This window comes from Ostrea edulis, chromosome 2 (assembly GCF_947568905.1).
Source record: "Ostrea edulis chromosome 2, xbOstEdul1.1, whole genome shotgun sequence".
Classification (NCBI taxonomy): Eukaryota; Metazoa; Mollusca; class Bivalvia; order Ostreida; family Ostreidae; genus Ostrea; species Ostrea edulis.
The window spans coordinates 59,216,795-59,236,511 of NC_079165.1; the positions used below are offsets into that span (position 1 = coordinate 59,216,795).

General features: G+C 35.2%; 1 protein-coding gene across 1 annotated transcript; it reads right to left on the reverse strand.

Moving 5' to 3' along the window:
* Nucleotides 1-474: 474 nt before the first annotated feature.
* On the reverse strand, nucleotides 475-18,527 carry LOC125682389 (uncharacterized). The gene is made up of 5 exons (XM_056154587.1): nucleotides 18,437-18,527; nucleotides 15,426-16,957; nucleotides 13,936-14,169; nucleotides 13,544-13,768; nucleotides 475-3,873 (listed from the first exon to the last, which is right to left on the reverse strand). The coding sequence occupies exons 1-5, from the start codon at nucleotides 18,465-18,467 to the stop codon at nucleotides 3,688-3,690; spliced, it is 2,208 nt and encodes a 735-aa protein (XP_056010562.1). The 5' UTR covers nucleotides 18,468-18,527; the 3' UTR covers nucleotides 475-3,687.
* Nucleotides 18,528-19,717: the final 1,190 nt, after the last annotated feature.

Here is a 19,717-nt window from a genome sequence, read left to right on the forward strand (position 1 = left end):
AGTTTACCCGAGTTGCAATCGAACGGAGAGTTTCAAGTCTTATGTGACGTATTGCGACATTTGAACTCTACCCAAGTAACTCTTTCACGAGAGTTACTATGGAATCGTTTTAATTCGTGGGGGCCAATGTTCGTGGGTAAGCAAAATTTTGATGGTTCGTGGGGACGTAATTTCGTGGGTAAGCGATACGATATCACTACTTGGTTTAAAATAATGTTCGAGGGCACGTAAATTCGTGGGTAAGAGTGACCCACGAAATCCACGAACATCAACCCCCCACGAACAATGAGGTTTCCACAGTAGTGTGGTAGCAACATGTCGGTCTTGCATGGATACTGCGCATGTGTCAGTTTTCATACGATGGAAGCGATTGTTAATAATAATAATAGCCTCTATTTATCCAGGATAACACAAATTATCATATAGCTAGTTTTCATTGTGGTCCTGCATTAAAACATATACACAAACATAACATTAACATCTAAACTTAGTATCTTTATTCAAAAACTTCTACGTGAGAAGAAAAAATCTCTCGCTGTGACCTTCAATTCGACTTTTAGATATATCGATGACGTTTTGTCTATTAACAATGATAGCTTTCATTCATATGTCGATTTGATATATCCCTGTGAGCTCGAAATAAAGGACACCACAGAGTCGTCCACTTCTGCTTCATACTTAGATATTTTATTGAAAGTAGACATTAACGGCAAACTAACAACTCAACTGTATGCCAAACGGGATGATTTCAACTTCTCCATCGTCAACTTCCCACATTTATGTAGCAATATTCCATTATCACCTGCATATGGTGTTTATATATCTCAACTGATTCGATATGCAAGAGCTTGTTCTGGGTATAGTCAGTTTTTAAATCGAGGTAAGCTACTGACAAACAAGTTGATGGTACAGGGATTTCAACAGTCTCGATTGAAGTAAGCTTTTCGCAAATTCTATGGTCGTTATAACGATCTAGTTCGTCAATACAACCTCGCATTGGGTCAAATGCTGTCTGACGTGTTTGATACCGATTGTTAAGCCGTTCTTGGCACACTGATTTTGACTGCGGATAACTCCGTTTACCTGATCAGGATATGGGGCTCACGGCGGGTGTGTCCGGTCAACAGGTGATGCTTACTCCTCCTAGGCACCTGATCCCACCTCTGGTGTGTCCAGGGGTCCGTGTTTGCCCAACTGTCTATTTTGTATTGCCTGTATGAGTTATGAGATTGATCACTGTTCGTTATTTTCACCTTGCATCTAAGTATGAATACGATATAAAAGGAAAGAAAAAAAACCCATAGCATAAGACACACCTAATCAGTAATAAAATTAGTATCTAAATATGAATACATGACAGAAAAGGAAAGAAGAAAAAATAGCATAAGACATACGCACACACAATGTCATATCACAACTACGTTTAAGTGCTACTTCTGTTAAAATATCATATTCCATCAGTTACACTAGTACAGCTTTAAAAATGGCAGCCGAACCAGAGTTTCGAACATTTTGTTCCAAAGAAATGCAGAAGAGTAGCTGTATGAACGTTAATAATTGTCAGTTTCAGCTCTTGGTAAATATAATAAATTAGACATATAATCATTCGACCTGGTTTGGCGACAACTCACATCTCTTGTATATTGAAACACGTTTAGGTAATTTGGCATTTGATTATTTAAAACTTTGAACAGAAAGACAACCTTTCTAAACATAAAATAATCCTTCAGAGGTATCCAGTTCAAACAAGAAAATAAAAAGCCAGTAGAGGTCCTGATATCTCGAATTTTTAAAAAAAAAAGAAGTATTCTTGCTGCCCTCTTTTGCAGCTTGGATTTTTTTCTAGATATAATTGGTTTTGTACGTTACACCAGACAGTACAGCAGTAAGTAAAATGTGGAAAAACAATACTAATGTCTTTATAAGTGCATTTGGTGGCATAAAATAACTCACTCTCTTAAGTACAGCAATTGTTTTACAATTTTCTTTGAAATAAACTCCACTTGTGCATCCCAAGATAAAGTATTACATGTATCTATATAAACACCTAATAGTTTAGCCTGCTTCACAAATTAAATTTGTACACCATTAAAATCTATATTTAACATTCGACATTCCGTAACCTTTGAGACGTGCCAATAAGCATACATTGTGATTTTTGAAGATTTATACTCAGTTTATTTTTAAGCATCCATTCTGCACCCGATTTAAAGTCCTCTTGCAGTTTAGATTCAATTACATCAACAGATTTATCACTCACGTCCTGTGAAGTGTCGTCTGCATATACAAATGTATTGTAACTGAAGAATTTTAAAGACATTTTGGATAATCGTTACTGTATAAAATAAAAACTAATGGTCCTAAAATTGACCCCTGAGGAACTCCTAAGGATATTGTTTTTCTCTAGATAACACACCTCTCCAACTGACACATTGCTTACGATTTGAAAGATATGATTGAAACCATTTAAAAGTATTGTGACAATTCCAAAAGATATAAGTTTGTGCAAAAGAGCTTCATGGTTGACTGTATCAAAGGCCTTACGCAAGTCAATAAACAGAAACCCTGTAAACTTTCCATCGTCCATGTTTTTGAACCATTTATCAGTAAGTCCTTTCAACACTGTCTCACGTGAATGACTTGGCCTAAATCCAGATTGACTCTATGTAATTAATTTGTTTGTGGATAATATTCATAAAAGGAATTGAAGACATGTCGTTCAATAATCTTACTGACAACTGGTAAAATAGAAACTAGTCTGTAATTATTTACCAGATGCTCATCACCAACTTTGTACAATGGAACTACCCTAGCTCTTTTACAAGCATCAACAAATGTGCATGAAGATATGGATTTGTTAAAAATAAAATTTAAAATATCGCCTATATAATCAAATGACAACTTTAAGAGTTTTACAGACAAACCGTCAATACCTGTGGCTTTCGAAGATGCCATTTTGCTAATTTCATTTGCAATAAATTCAATTGTAATTTCTGGAATAATGAGCCTGGCGGTTTTAGTTGTTCCACATCCGGTAAAGAAGAATCAAAATGTTTTCCTATTTCATGTCCTATATTACAAAAGAAATCATTAAAACAGTTAGCCATTGATTCCAAAGATGTAATGGTACCGTTGTCTGTTTGTAGATGTGAATTGTTTGGAGTTTGGTCCAGGGAGTAAGGAAGAACATTGGAATATTTACCGTACAAACTCTTGTATGAACGGAAGCCTCCTCCCCCCCCCCCCCCCCCCCCCCCCCCCTATGTTTACGTCTAATGTTTGACGCGACCACGGCACAAGCTGAGCTTGAATTCACGACCTCCCGGTCACGACGCGAACGCTCTGCCACTGAGCTATAGCAACCGGTTTCGAAATGATTCAATGCGTTCATGGAAAAAATTCGAGAGTGTTTAGGAAAGCTATTTTTTTTTAAAGAAATACATCCCCGATCTAATTAAAGTTACACGTTAAATTCGCTCAGATACTCGCTCATATTAGATTGAAATACACCAGGTGTTTAAGTTTATATCTGCATCAAAGCTATCTTTCTAAATTACATGTATTTGAAGACATCTTCAATAAATTGTTGCGCACAATAATTCATATGAAGATATTTTCAATTATTTAAGTAAATGATTTAAAATTTGAAGTTCGATACTCTTCGTTTGTTTGTTGAGAAGGTTACGTTTAATTCTGAGTTTTTTGAGAAATTGTTGCGATTTCAGCATCTATCTTTTTCTTCGCCTCTTCCCGTTTTTTCTCCGATTCGGAGATGATTGTGAATTTCGCACAAGTGATGCAGCCCCTCTTCAACGGCACCAGTGGGGAATCTGATCCCGTCCAGCGACGTCTGTTGTATTCTTGTTCAAATGCCTGCAATTATACATGGAAATGGTGAGATGTTTCTTTCATATACGAAAACGTGAAATATTACTTGTATTTGTGTAACTTTTTTTTTTATTTGCAAATTTTAATATTTGATAATAACATTCATACATACATTCACACACATAGTTAAGTTATAATAACATAATAAGGTTGACAGTACCAAGTAAAGAGAGGAAAGGCATTAATCGAAAATATTTTTCCATACAGCCCAGATTGTACTGAATTTTTTAAAATTACAGTTTTTTGAAAATATATAATGTTCAATTTCATCCTAATATATTGTAATACACCCTCAAAAGATGGTAATCTGTTTTGTTTGCAACATAAATATATATATTGCTTGGTATATAAAATTATGAAATTTATTACTTTGTTGGAATTTTGTAATGGACAATCACCAAAAATAATATTAAAAACATTGAAACCAATTCTATTTGTTGTTCTCTCATAAATATGTAAGCTTAGTTGGTTCCACAAAGTTCCTATTTTGGCGCAAAACACAAAAATATGTTCAATGTTTTCAGAGCTGTGTCCACAAAATGAGCAAATATCATTATCCACAACTTTGATTTTTTTAAAGTAACTTTTTTAAAACAGGTATAATTCTATGTAGAATTCTGTATTGCAACCATTGTGTTGCTGAATCTGACGTTAATTTAAAACATATTTCAAAAACTTCCTTGGTAATGATATCTCTATAGCCCCTCAAAAATGGACAGGAATTCCATTTAGCAATTGAAGTCGGAATTTCTTCTTTATAAGTAATGTTCTTATATATATAATTTGTGCATTTCTTATGCAATAGTATATCTTCATAGTGAAAAGGTGTGGATGGACCATTAACATATTTTCTCAACTCTTTCGACACACATAGTTTTTTTGCCATCGTAGAAATAGAATTTATAATACTGTTGTATTGCATAAAACAAACATGATCAATATCAAATTTTTTTCCCCAAATCTATCCATTGTTAGAAAAACACCGTTAGAGTCTACAAAATCATTGACTGTCTTGACACCTTTTTCATACCACTTTTTTTTTTTACAAACACATATGATTTGCCAACTTTAACTTTTGAATTGTACCATATTGGAACATTTACAAAATTCGTTTGTGTCCGAGAATTCAATGTCAAGTGTAAACTCATTACCTTCATCCATGAAGTAAAAACATCAGTCCAAAATGGATTAAAAGTATTTTTTAGCAGACTATATATTCATCCCCAAAATCTAAGATTTTATTCACCACTCCTTTTCCATAAGAAGCTTAAAAAATGTTCATCCAGGATGGGTTGCATGTTGATACTTTTTGAATCCATGAGCACTTTAAAGATATTATGAAATTATTTATATTAGTCATGTTAAGCCCACCCAACATGCATTTTTGAGTAACCGTTACTCTTTTAACTTTATCACATTTTGCTTTCCATATAAATCTAAAGAGTTCCTGTGTTAATGAGTTTAAGTTTCGGGAGGAGAAGCGTTTTAATGACTGTGACTCTTCCTATGGGTGTTAAAATCCTTCTACTCCACTGCTTTATCATTGCATGAATAGTAGGAATCTGAGGACTAAAATTTAATTCTACAATTTTTTCTAGATCAACTGAAAAATGTATTCATAGGAGAGTGAAGCTTGTGGATTCCCAGTCTAGTTTCCATCTTGGGTGATGATAGACATCAGCAGAATTTTTTTTGCTCCGATCCATATAATTTTTGTTTTGGAGCTGTTTATTTTTTATCCTGATAGCTTTGAGAAGAATTCTAGGGTTTCCAAAGCATTAAAAAGTGATTTATCTGAGCCATCAAGGGTCAAAGATGTATCATCCGCGTACTGAGACATTTTATGTTCTTTATCATTGATAACTATACCTTTAATATTTTTATTTTGTTTAATCAAAATAGCAAGTACTTCTGCACATAGAATAAATAAGTATGGGGCAATAGGGTCACCCTGACGGTACCCTCTCTGAATGTCGAATTGTTCAGAGAGCTTTCCACATTGTAGAACCGAGGCTTTGATATTGGTATTTAGAATTTTAACCCAAGTAATTACATTGTTACCGAAACCAAAGAAATCTAAGACCTTATATATTAACGACCATGATATTGAGTCAAATGCCTTCTCAAAATCTATAAGCATAAGTAAGCCTGGTAAATTATGTTTTTCTGTATATGCCATGAGGTCATATATAAATCTAGTATTTTCCTATATATCTACTCGTTTTTTGTAAGATGAGTAAGAAATTGTCATTCCACGTATTTCCATAAGTAAGGTTTCTAGAAATAAAGCATCATCAAGCTCAGAATTCTCATCTTGAGAGTCATGGGAATATTGTGTTTTTACTAATTGAATATGTTGTTTTACCTTTTCAACAAAGACTTTATCATATAAAAGTAGGTTATTGAACTTCCATAAACCCCGCCTTCTCTCAAATGTGTTAAATCTGAACTCGATGACTACCATTGAATGGTCAGATCTATAACCAGATCTAATTGAACAGTCTTCAGTGATATTGGTAAAGTTTTCTGAGATTAAGATATAGTCCAGGCGTGCTTGCTTAAATGGCTTTTTTTCCCTCCATGTATAGAATTTATTACATGGTTTGAGAACTCGCATATAGTCTACTAAATGTAAATCATTCATGACCTCAATAAGCATATCCTTTGCCTTGGGATTATTTACATGACAATAATTTTGAGTATCCAGAGCTTGATCCAAAGCTATATTAAAATCTCCACACAATAAGAAGTAATCATTATCGAAATCTATAAAACATTCTCGTACTTTTTCATAAAACTCTGGACAATCAACATTAGGTCCATATATGTTAACTAATGTTGTTCTATTGTTATTAATACTTAAATCAATTGCTAATAAGTTTCCATTGGAGTCTTTCTTTTCTTTGTGTAATTCAAGTTCAAAATTATTGTTAAAAAGTATTGCAACACCTCTGGAGTTGGAAGAAAAAGAATTAAAAACACATTTGTATCCCCATTGTGCTTCTATGCAAGCCTCTATATCACGTGTGAAATGAGTGTCTTGTAAGCATACAATAGAAAATCCTTTTGTTTTATAAAAATTTAAAACATCTTGCCTTTTGGATGGAGTAGAAAGCCCCTGACAGTTTATAGTAAACACCTTTACAGTATCAACCATAACAATAATCGTAGAAACACATACATACATACATTCACACAGTAATGGCCTAATACAACAACAGAAAACATGAGAAGAAAAAAAGTGAAAAAATAAAATAAAACAGAAATAAACAGGTCAAGAATAACACTCTGGAGCGAAACACCTGATACTCGTTACCGGAAGTATTTGTGTAACTTGCTGAGCATGTCAGACTAAGAGAATCCGTTCGACTGTGACGTCTTAGGACAATAAAACACGTGTAGGCGACACGCATACGCCGGTTTCGAGATACGTCCGAGTTATTTCCCTTTGGAGAACTCTCGTACATAGTAAGGCGCGAAAGAATTTGTTTACACGCGGGAGTGGGACAGATATTCATCACAGCGTAAGTGAATGTACTCAGTAAGTTTCTCATACGCTGTTTGATAACCCGAATTCGACTGATACACAAACTAAGTAAGTGATAAGTATTTAGGGAGTAATTAAATACACGGAATTCTTATCCTATCACGTTATTTCGTTGGTCATAAGTACCATATCCAAGATATTTCTTGGAAATATGACATTGTTTGTATGTTTCCACTTCGGTAAAACATTTCTTTCGATAGTATTTAGTATTTTCCACATTTACATATCTAAAGAGAAACCGCTTTTAATACATTTCATCGTCTTCCTCGTTGGCTGTATATCCACTCTGTCCCACTTAAGCATTCAAACTCCCACTAAATGCACCTCCTATACAGAAGAGTTCGTATCTCGAAACCTGACGTTGTGTAGACGTTGAAATTTGACGGTGTGTAGACGTTGAAATCTGACGGTGTGTAGACGTAAGAAAAAGACGTCTAAAAAACTTTCATTTTCAACAACAATCCAACGTAAATCCAACGTCAGAATTTGACGTCAATACAACGTCAATCCAACTAACTTTGCCTGTTGGGTTTGATCCTATTTATAAAGTTTGTGTTGTTGTTGCTTAATTGTCATAAATTATCTTTTTAAAAAAATGAATACGGACATGATTCTATCTGCAGTTTGGTTTTGATACCAGAAGTAGGATTATCAAAACATATTTAAAGTGACAAATCATCAAAACCCCATGACTGCATTAACATACAAGAGGCCCAGGATCCTTAACGGTCCACTGACTACACACATTGTTTGGTCATTAGAAATCATCTTTGTTTAACCTGTGTGATTTTTATATACATGTCCATTTTTATACTAGATGATAGATACATGTATATTGGTATAACTATCATACACAATATATATATGACCAATCTAACCCATCCCCGGTAACTGAATCCTAGGGTTAAAAAAAAATCACAATTTTGGCAAAGGGCTCAATGCCTATAATGATTTTGCCTCATTGATATCCAAAAGTAGGGAAGAAGATTTTCTAAGGTAGTGCATTATCAATATATGACCAACTTTGCTCCACCCTAGGGTCTGAACCCAGGGGTAATGAATTTCACAATTTTGGTAGAGGGTTGAATATTAATTATAGCGAGCGCAGGCTCGTACTGTGAGCTCTAATGACTAGAGCGCGGGAAATAATCCGAGCTAAATCTCAACCTCTAACAAGAATTTTTTTTACGCCAATCCCAAAAGTCCCTCGTACAAAATGGCGGATGGTTCGATTCGTAAAATAATAATAATAAAAAATCTTTGAAGTATTACAAACCTTTCTTATTTGAAAGGAAAGGATGACAATCATAGTCTTCCCCCTTTCTTTTTCTTTTAAAATATTGTCTAAAGAAATGTAAACAGTCACGTCACAACTACCAGGCTACGTCACAACACGCTCGTTGCATTTCCCGCTAAACTGGTTCCTACATTGGCGAGAAGAGCAAGACAGTAATTATAGGTTATAGACTTTGTATGGGAAAATATGACGACCGAGTTTTATGGCGCGTAGACGGACCGAGCTTGCGAGGTCCGTTCGCGACAAAAAACGAGGTCGTCATATTTCCCATACAAAGTATGAATCCGAGATTCCTCTGACTCTTAACCCCGCTTTTATTTTGTGACTTCTGTGAGTCAGAGCGGACTCCATATTGAAAAGTGCTTTACCTACCTCTTACAACTTTATTTCGCGGACCCATCTTCCAAGACGCGAGGATTCAGTTATCGGAAGATTATTCTACAAATACATCATGATTAATACGATGCTATCGCCGTTTAAACGATGGAATTTTGTGTTTACATGTGCTGACGTCATGCGCAAAGAAATCAAATGGCGAGGCGGCGACCTAATACAAGTGATGCTCCATTTGTCGGTGTTAGGGCCGTTTAAACGGCGATAGCATCGTATTAATCATGATCTATTTATAGATTTATCTTCCGTTAACTGAATTCTCACGTCTTGGAAGATAGATCCGCGAAATAAAGTTGTAAGAGGTAGGTAAAGCAGCGACACCAGCTGGTGTCGCTGAATTCCCACTTTTCAATATGGAGTCCGCTCTGACTCTCCCCCGCACATGTCAAATATAAAAGCGGGGGTAAGAGTCAGAGGAATCTCGGATTAACAAAGTATATAACCTTTTTATTATATACTTTCAATTTCATTTAGAAACTAACAATAATTTTATTTTTAACAATAACTTTATCGGTTTAACTGAGTAAAAGATGAAAAACACGAAAAATTTGAAAATTAACGGCGTAGAAATTTGATTGTGACGTAATGTTTGCGGGTCGGAATGTTTCCGGGCATATATCGTGTGATATATGCCCGCAAACTTTTAAAGAAAAAAGAAGAGATGAAATTGAAAGTATATAATAATCCTACGTATTGACAGTGAACCAGACCAGTTTTCCTTGTTTTCAACATAGATTTTTTGAAAATGTATTCAGATATGCTGCGCTCGTCCCAACGGTCACACCGTAATCATATTAATCATGCAAACATTTTGCCCCATTGATGTCTACCGGTAGAAGTAAAGAATATTTTCTAAGATTAATGTGTTATCAATATGTGACCAACGTAACCTGTGGAAGAAACCCTGAACCCACCGGTCATTAATTTCACAGTTTTGGTAAAGAGCTCATTGCTTATTATATATCATACTAACAGTTTGGCTGCTTGATGTCCAGGAGTAAAGAAAAAGAATTTTAAAGATTACATTAATTTTGATGGTGTTGGCCACATCATTTGAGACCCCAGGAGGCTTGCATGCTTTTCCACCATGAAATATTGATTCCGTTCCATACATAAATAAGACTTGCAAAAATTCTCATTTATACTACGAACTGTGACTCCAAATGATCTTCATTTCTCAGGTTTTATGAAGTACCAGTAGTTACCCCATATGGTATTGTTGTTTGTGTGCAGATACCCGATGGGCGTGGTCATTATGACATGAGGAAATACAATTATCTATTATTTTCTCCGTGATTTTGCAATCAACAAAATGCCCCTCTGACAGGAGATAAATGTATGGATACATATCAGATATAACTGATATATCATGAGATGTATGGGTACCTCTATAACATTACATGTCAGATATCATTGATACATATATATTATTACTACAGTAACTTGATCCGAAGAGTCGGATCACGTAGAGTTGACAGGCGCGGATCATCAGATCACACGAGACGCGAAGCGTCGAGTTTGATCTGATGATCCGCGCCTGTCAACGAGACGTGATCCAACTCTTCGGATCAAGTTACTGTAGTAATGATAAATTTATTATATACCCCCTTTTGCATTTTAAATCCACATTTATAAAATACTAAATGCAATCCAAATTATCAAAAATACAGACATATAGTGAAATTATGTTTTGTGTACGCAGTTTTGTTTGTGACGCGATCAACATTTTCCACAAGAAACGTTGCGTTGATGCATTGTGACGTCATTGTGACGGCATCAGTTTCAGAGGATACTGATACGGAATCAGAAAACCACAGTATGTGATCCGGAAAACCGGATCACACGCTGTGAAATCCATAGTATCAAAGAACGATACATTGATGGGTATATAATAAATATATATTATTACTACAGTAACTTGATCCGAAGAATCGGATCACGTCAAGTTGACAGGCGCGGATCATCAGATCACACGAGATGTGAAGCTTCGAGTTTGATCTGATGATCCGCGCCTGTCAACGAGACGTGATCCAACTCTTTGGATCAAGTTACTGTAGTAATGATAAAATTTATTATATACCCCCTTGTGCATTTTAAATCAAGATTTATAAGATAATAAATGTAATCCAAATTATCAAAAACACAGACATACCATGAAATTATGTTTTGTGTACGCAGCTTCGTTTGTGACGCGGTCAATATTTTCCACAGATAACGTTGCGTTGATGCATTGTGACGGCATCAGTTTCAGAGGATACTGATACGGAATCAGAAAACCACAGTGTGGTGATCCGGAAAACCGGATCACACGCTGTGAAATCCATAGTATCAAAGAACGATACATTGATGGGTATATATTAAATCATGAGATGTATATGGAGCGCCAAATTAACATAAACTCAAATAATTGAAGATATCTTCAATTATTTGAAGATATCATCAATTCATTTGATGCGCGCAACAATTTAATTACAGATCTCTTCAAATAATTAATGATATCTTCAATTCTGAATTATTGCGCGCATTAATTCTTCTGCTGAATTGATGCGCGCTTTAATTGAATTAATGATCTCTTCAAATGAATTAATGATATCAACAATTGAATTGATGCGCGCTACAATTCAATTGAAGAGAGCAATAGTTGATATAATGCGCGCATTATTTCAATTGATGAGAGCAATAATTGAATTGATGCGCGCATTAATTCATTTGATGAGAGCAATAATGGATTTAATGCGCGCATTAAATCAATTATTGCTCTCTTCAATTGAATTAATGATATCTTTAATTCATTTGAAGAGAGCAATAATTCTTTTAGAGAGAGCAACTAAATAGTTAAAGATATCTTCAATTCAACATATCCACAATTGAATTAATGATCTCTTTAATTGAATTGTTGCTCTCTTTAAAAGAATTGATGCGCGCATTAATTCCTTCTACAAAAGCATTGTAAATAATTAAAGATATCTTCAATTGAATTAAAGAGATCATCAAATTATTTATACCGAGCTCTAAATCAATTATTGTGAGCAATATTTCTACGAAATTAATGCTCTCATCAATTGAATTGAAGAGAGCAATAATTGAATTAATGCGCTCATTAAATCTATTATTGTTCTCATTAATTCAATTGATGCGCGCATTAATTCAATTGATGAGAGCAATAATTGAATTGAAGCGCGCATTAATTCATTTGATGAGAGCAATAATTAATTTAATGCGCGCATTAATTCAATTAAAGAGAGCAATAATTGAATTGATGATATCTTCAAATAATTGAAGATATCTTCAATTATTTGAGTTTATGTTAATTTGGCACTCCATAGATGTATGGGTACCTCTATAACATTACATGTCAGATATCATTGTTATATCATGAGATGTATGTGTACCTCTATGACATTACATGTCAGATATCATTGTTATATCATGAGATGTATGTGTACCTCTATAACATTACATGTCAGATATCATTGTTATATCATGAGATGTATGGGTACCTCTATAACATTACATGTCAGATATCATTGATATGTCATGAGATGTATGGGTACCTCTATGACATTACATGTCAGATATCATTGATATGTCATGAGATGTATGGGTACCTCTATGACATTACATGTCAGATATCATTGTTATATCATGAGATGTATGTGTACCTCTATAACATTACATGTCAGATATCATTGTTATATCATGAGATGTATGGGTACCTCTATAACATTACATGTCAGATATCATTGATATGTCATGAGATGTATGGGTACCTCTATGACATTACATGTCAGATATCATTGTTATATCATGAGATGTATGGGTACCTCTATAACATTACATGTCAGATATCATTGATATGTCATGAGATGTATGGGTACCTCTATGACATTACATGTCAGATATCATTGTTATATCATGAGATGTATGGGTACCTCTATGACATTACATGTCAGATATCATTGATATATCATGAGATGTATGGGTACCTCTATGACATTACATGTCAGATATCATTGTTATATCATGAGATGTATGGGTACCTCTATAACATTACATGTCAGATATCATTGTTATATCATGAGATGTATGGGTACCTCTATGACATTACATGTCAGATATCATTGTTATATCATGAGATGTATGGGTACCTCTATAACATTACATGTCAGATATCATTGTTATATCATGAGATGTATGGGTGCCTCTATAACATTACATGTCAGATATCATTGTTATATCATGAGATGTATGGGTACCTCTATGACATTACATGTCAGATATCATTGTTATATCATGAGATGTATGGGTACCTCTATAACATTACATGTCAGATATCATTGTTATATCATGAGATGTATGGGTACCTCTATAACATTACATGTCAGATATCATTGTTATATCATGAGATGTATGGGTACCTCTATAACATTTCTTGTCGACTCTTCATACAAAACTACTGTCACTGTATCTAATGACGTTGAACTTGTGTTTGTAGTAAATTCCACGATGGCGTCGAACAGACCCTTGGCTGATAGATTCCCAGGATACTTGTAGACTCCCGTCCCAAGGGCCGGAAAGGATAAGGAGGTGTAATTTTCTTGTTGAGCTTTCTTAAGGCATTTCACAGCAATGTCATGGACATCCTGAATAATGCAGTGCACATGTTACCATGTAAACCAAAAGACAGGTTGCTAATATTGAAAATGTAACATTTCAACCGAATATATTTGCTTCCTGTAGGTATAGGAGTAAATGCATACATGATAACAGTTTTTGTTATCATTAAAAAAAATAAATTATGTGTATTCACCTCTTGTGGTTTTTGTGAACATTCTGGTAAGCAAACATGATACACTGTCTTGCATCTTAGATTTCCACTGGCCTCTGTATCAGCTATTTCCCCGCACTGCATTCTACCGCCAGTCTTCTGCACGAGTTTGTTCTGGTAGTCACCACCCCCTTTCTCAAAAATTGCCCCGGCAACTGTTGATTGTCCTACACTTACAGCGGTGTTTGTATGTACAGAGTTAACGATCACATCTGCCTAAAAAAAATGATGGAAACTATTACGCACTGAAACTCCAAAATAGAATTAACATGATATCACTTTATCATCAGCAAATCAACGAGTTGTAGTCTACGTAATGTGTTTGCTTCACCCAATTTGATAATTACTGGTTTGTCTTCATTAATCATTAACCAAGTACATGTATAGTCCTTATTTGGTAAATAAATAAAAAAAAAATTTTGAGCTTGGATACATGTATATCACAAAAAAAGGGCAATCAATGATGAAATGAAATTAATCTTCCATACTTAGATTTTAAAATTCTTTTATTATACCATGTGATTTTACTTTACATTTGTTGAAAAACATATATTTCTAATTGGACATGCAGTTAAAATGTTTGCAAACATTTACGACGTCACATGAGGGTAGGAAATTCTGAACAAGTAATCTGATATATGTATGGAGTGCCAAACCAACAATAACCGTAATAATTGAAGATTTAATCATATTCGATTAATGTGCGCAACAAACCAATTACAAGAGGCTTTCCGCCCAAACTGCTATTATCTTTAATTATTGCGCACAGTAAATTAATAATGAAAAGAGCAATTCAGATAATGTTCGCAATATGAATAATTGTTCTCGTTAATTGAATCAATTATAATTCATCATCAATTCAATTGAATACGCACATGAATTTATTGGATGCAAGCAACATCTCAGTTACTAATTTTGAATGAAATATTTCAATTGATAGTATTAATACGTGTAACAATTGAATTAATATTTTCTAATTCAGTTATGCTACATTTCTGTCGCCCTGAACGAAGTCTGGGGACATATTGTTATTGTTTCTATAAATTGCACAAAGGGCAATTGCTCTTACTAATGATTAAAGTGCTTTATTGTACAAATTAATGTGTAAATTTAACAGATTAAAAAGTGGAGCATAAAAAAGTGTCTATATGATACTAATACGCTTCCGTAGGTATGCTATTTATCACACTGCAACATAGGAAGTGAATGATCCTTACCCTATTACTTAGTAATAAATGAGGCCTTATCAAACTCATTAGCACAAAACAAATACTAGTTATCAAGGGACGCTACCTGTAACCTAATCTCCATTGTCCGATAGTAGACAAACAAATTCTCATAAAATTTCACTCTGGTACACACACACACACACACACACACACACACACACACACACACACAGAGAGAGAGAGAGAGAGAGAGAGAGAGAGAGAGAGAGAGAGAGAGAGAGAGATAACCATATCATTACTTACTTCCTCTGAAGCTATACTGCCATGTTTTATGTGAATTTTACAACAGTGTTTCAAGTGAATAACACTACGGGTCCTCTGTCCTATTTCTTGAAGACTCCTTTTCCCTGCTGAACTTGTGAAATGTTCTACAACCTCCTCTTCTGAAAACGTCGCATATTCAGCTCTACAACATTGGACTTTGTTTACGATAGTTGCCAACACTTGTTGACAGTCGGTGATACCACTCTCGGTACCTTTCACGTGGATTCCATCATCTTCTACTGATATCGACATAATACTGTCTTCTTTAGATTTTGCTAGTTCCAGAATTTCTTCACAATTGAAATGTTGAAAGAATATTTTCCCATCTTCTGAACACCCCCACTCTATCAGTCTTGATTTTATATTTTCATTTAGAAAACTTTCCAAAAAGTTTTCTACTTCAATCTTGACGTGCGGCAGACATGTAACTAGTAGCTCGTCCCCCTCGACGGTGACAACGACTTGTCTCTGTGTGTTATTCCGAAGAACAACACTCTTGCTTTTCATCCACTGCTCCGAGTTGAAAAGATTCCCCTCTAATTTACTTAAACTTTGCCGTTTTTCAACAAATAATGCGTCTTCCAACCGCTTTTTCACCACTTCCGTCCCATCTGTTTTTGTTACCATAAACATTTTATCGCCTTCGATCAAATAAGAACATTTGTTTCTTTGGAATACTTCATTCAGATGATGACGCACTCTCCTTTCTAGTAAAAGCGTCCGCTCATCTCTTTTCAGCTGTGTACTCCAGAAGTGCGTCTTATAACTTTGTAGATGTCGAGTGACATTCCTCCGAGCATTCACGACATCCTCTCTGAGTCCACGTAATTCTACGTGTACTCCTACCTCATCCAAAGTGACCCCAACTGCAAATTCCTTTGATATCTTAGTTGGATATCGTATGACTTTTAAGTACATTAGCTGCTCTCTGTCAACTTCCATCAAAATTTTTACCACTTCATCATCCAAAATAGAAGACAAAATTTCTGTTTCAAAAATTCTGATTCCAGTCTCATGTCCAACAAGGGACAACTTCCCATCAAAGAAAAGGGAAACGCGGATCGAGTCGTCCATTCCCTCTAAAAACTTCCCCATCTTGAAATCAGCAAATGAAAATTTCTCTTCGTCAATGTCATGTTCAGATTTCATCAGATGTTCCCTGCAGTACTCATCTATAATTCTGCATATATCCTCTTTCTTTTTTAATACATCTTCATCTTCAACAAAAACTTCCATAGCACTCAAATTCCCAGGAACCCGTTTTATTGTTACTTTCATATCATTTTTCAAATTTTCATTTACTGCCTGAAGACATTCATCGTGTGTTAATATATGTGCTAGGTATTTTGGATCGAGGCCTAACTCGCTGAGTTTGCTCTCTTCCTGTGATCCCTTTACCTTGTACTGGATTGCTGTGATTGGATGGGACTTACAGGATAAAATTTGTGTTTCTTCTTGGCCGATTGATGATGACCAAATTGATCCAGTTTCATTTCTTACACTGTCATATCCTGGAAAATGGAAAATTGCATGATATATTTACATTTAATAGTTTTTTCTTCTCCTTACCAACTCTGTTGTAGAGTTTCGAGTTCAGATATCAATTATCAATAAGGTCTTTTTGTTCAGGACAATGATGCGTAAGCAGTTGCACGATTTCAAACGATGATCCAGACGGCCTATACGTGTTGACTGCCGAAATATTGAAAAAGACAAGTGTTAATTTTACAGGTACATGTATTTGTTTGTTGTTTAAAGCAAAAATAACGTAAAACAAAATTAAAAGCTAGTTGTAAATTTTCTAAATATTCTTCATTTAAGCACTAAAATGCTTTTTTTGTAAAATTTCATTTTGACCCATGTACTTATTTTTGAATAATTGCGTGCACACTGATTTAATAAATCATTGCAAGGGGACGTGATACATAAACTTGAATTTCTTTTATCCAGGGATGCTTTTTACCTAGTTTAAGCTTTCAGCTTTCATCCCAGAAGAGCTAACAGTGCGAAAAAAAGCTGCAACAACGTGATACAAATACAACCTCGCCCTCCCCTCCAATGAATATTTCAGTTTTTTTAAAAGATAATTTCGTTCCAAAGATGATTGTCTTACAGGGTAAAATGGAGAGTGAGAAAGAAGACACGCGGCGGAAGAAAGGGGGGGGGGTCGGGGAGAGGGAGAAGACGGAAAGGTATAAAGAAAGGGAAGCATGCAGGAGGGAGCAAAAAGAAGAGTTAGATAAGGGAAAAGAGAGAGAATAGGGGCGGGGGGGGGGAGAAGCGGATTTCCTCTCCACCCTTTTCCATCATAGCGATATATTCTTGTACACATTGTCAAAGAGCAAACAGCTAATTTCCGGGTTTGTTATTTAAAAAAAATATATACTTCAACTAAAGAATTTTACAAGTCACACTGGGTGCATAGGGTACTAAATGTAGTAAGGAGGACATCATGGACAGAGCCAGAGAATTTTCAAAGGTGGGAAGGTTGTACCTTTACGCCCAAAGTGATGTGAAGAGCCCAAAATGACAAAAGACACTATTTTTGTGAAAAAAGGGGAGGTTGCTACCCTCGTGACGCCCTTCTAAATCCGCTATGGGGTGTACTACCGTGATTCCCCTACCCCTCTGATGAAGTGCTATGTAAATTCTGGAGTGACATTTGATTATTCCGTGCGTCTTAAGCATGCCTCCGTTGATATAACATATAAACTTTTACCCATAAGATTATTTTTGACTTAAAGTAGTAGGTTAATAATGGAAAATTACTTAATGTTTCATAAAACTTTGGATTGTTGCTTTTAAAAGAGTATACACTGTACATTCAAGTTGAATAAATCCTTGTTTCGTTTTTATCCTTGTTTCGTTTCGTTCTTTCAAAATAAAAAACATGTCAAAAACCTTAAACACATCCTATAATATTTAAAAGCTATAACAAAATATTGAGTAGTTGTCAGTCATAATAGAAAAAAGCATATATTAGCATTTACCGCTCTCACTGAAGGCAAGGTGAGTCGCCATGACTTTTCCCACAGGCTCACACAGACATGACGAAACAGACTAAGAATAGATCAGTTATCTGTGCAGTGTACGAACAATGTGCAATACACTACGATATCATTTGATGGCACGGAGATTACGATACGTGTTGCTGTCCTTTTAAAAATGTGGACCATACAGGCACGTAGCATGGGTTTTTTTAAAAAGGGGCAGCCCCCTTCCCCTACTCCACCCCACCCCCAAAATATGATAAAAACATACTCTCTTTTTTTCCTGCAATTCCATGCACATTTCAAATAACTTTTGAAAGTTAGTTGTGACTGACTTTAAAGTATAATTTCAGACACTACAATGTATATTTATGTTCCTAAAAGTCATTACTTGAAAATTGTTCAAATAGGAATTTTCTACACAAATTCATTTCCAACAACATTGTCAGTTTCTTCCTTGTATCAGTACAGGGCCATGATATGGTCCAGCCTCCCCTGGTAAATCCTGGATCTTAAGTAAAATTTTACCCTTCGAAGGTTGATGAAAGATCTCTCACTGACTGCAGTAGTGCAAGACATGATCAATTTAATCAAATTATAATTTGGCTAAATAGAGCCCACTTATCCCCTTCAACCATATTATAGTCTACAATAATTTTGACCGATGCCTCTTCTGAACGAACTTTTAGATCAATTTTCATGATCTCAAGCTGGGTTTCAAGATTTCTTCTCTCTATATATATATCGGATGTGTAGAAATTACACATAAAATTCAGCTCTTTCTCATAACGCTTTCATCAAAAGGTTCTCAAGGTTGGCATAGAGAGTATAGCATAGTTGATCCACCGCAAGGTTAGACTTGCAAGTCTACCGCAAGGCATAAGGCTTCAAAATAATGTTCCCGATATATGTCCTCCACTGATGTTGGGTAATATGATTAGGAGTCTTCGTCAAGACATTTTGATAGCCCTTTCAATTTTTACTGTCTCTTTTTGACCGTCTCTCAGGAAACATCAAACTGTTCCTCATTTCTCATCTTTTGCAAAGTCTATATTGCTAGAGCTGTCATTATGTTACCTTCAGCCGCAGTGACATTCTCATTCTGTACTAGTGACGTTATCTTTCTACACTAGTGACATTCTCATTCTGTACTAGTGACGTTATCTTTCTGCACTAGTGACATTCTGTTTCTGCACTAGTGACATTCTGTTTCTGTACTAGTGACGTTCTCTTTCTGCACTAGTGACATTCTCTTTCTGTACTAGTGACGTTCTCTTTCTG

Coding starts and splice junctions, on each gene's coding strand:
- LOC125682389 (XM_056154587.1), bottom strand. CDS start 18,467: ATGGCGACTCACCTTGCCTTCAGTGAGAGCG. Junction 14,170..15,425: donor GCAGTATAGCTTCAGAGGAA/GTAAGTAATGAT, acceptor CATTTTTTTTAG/GCAGATGTGATCGTTAACTC. Junction 3,874..13,543: donor CGACAAGAAATGTTATAGAG/GTACCCATACAT, acceptor GTATAATTGCAG/GCATTTGAACAAGAATACAA.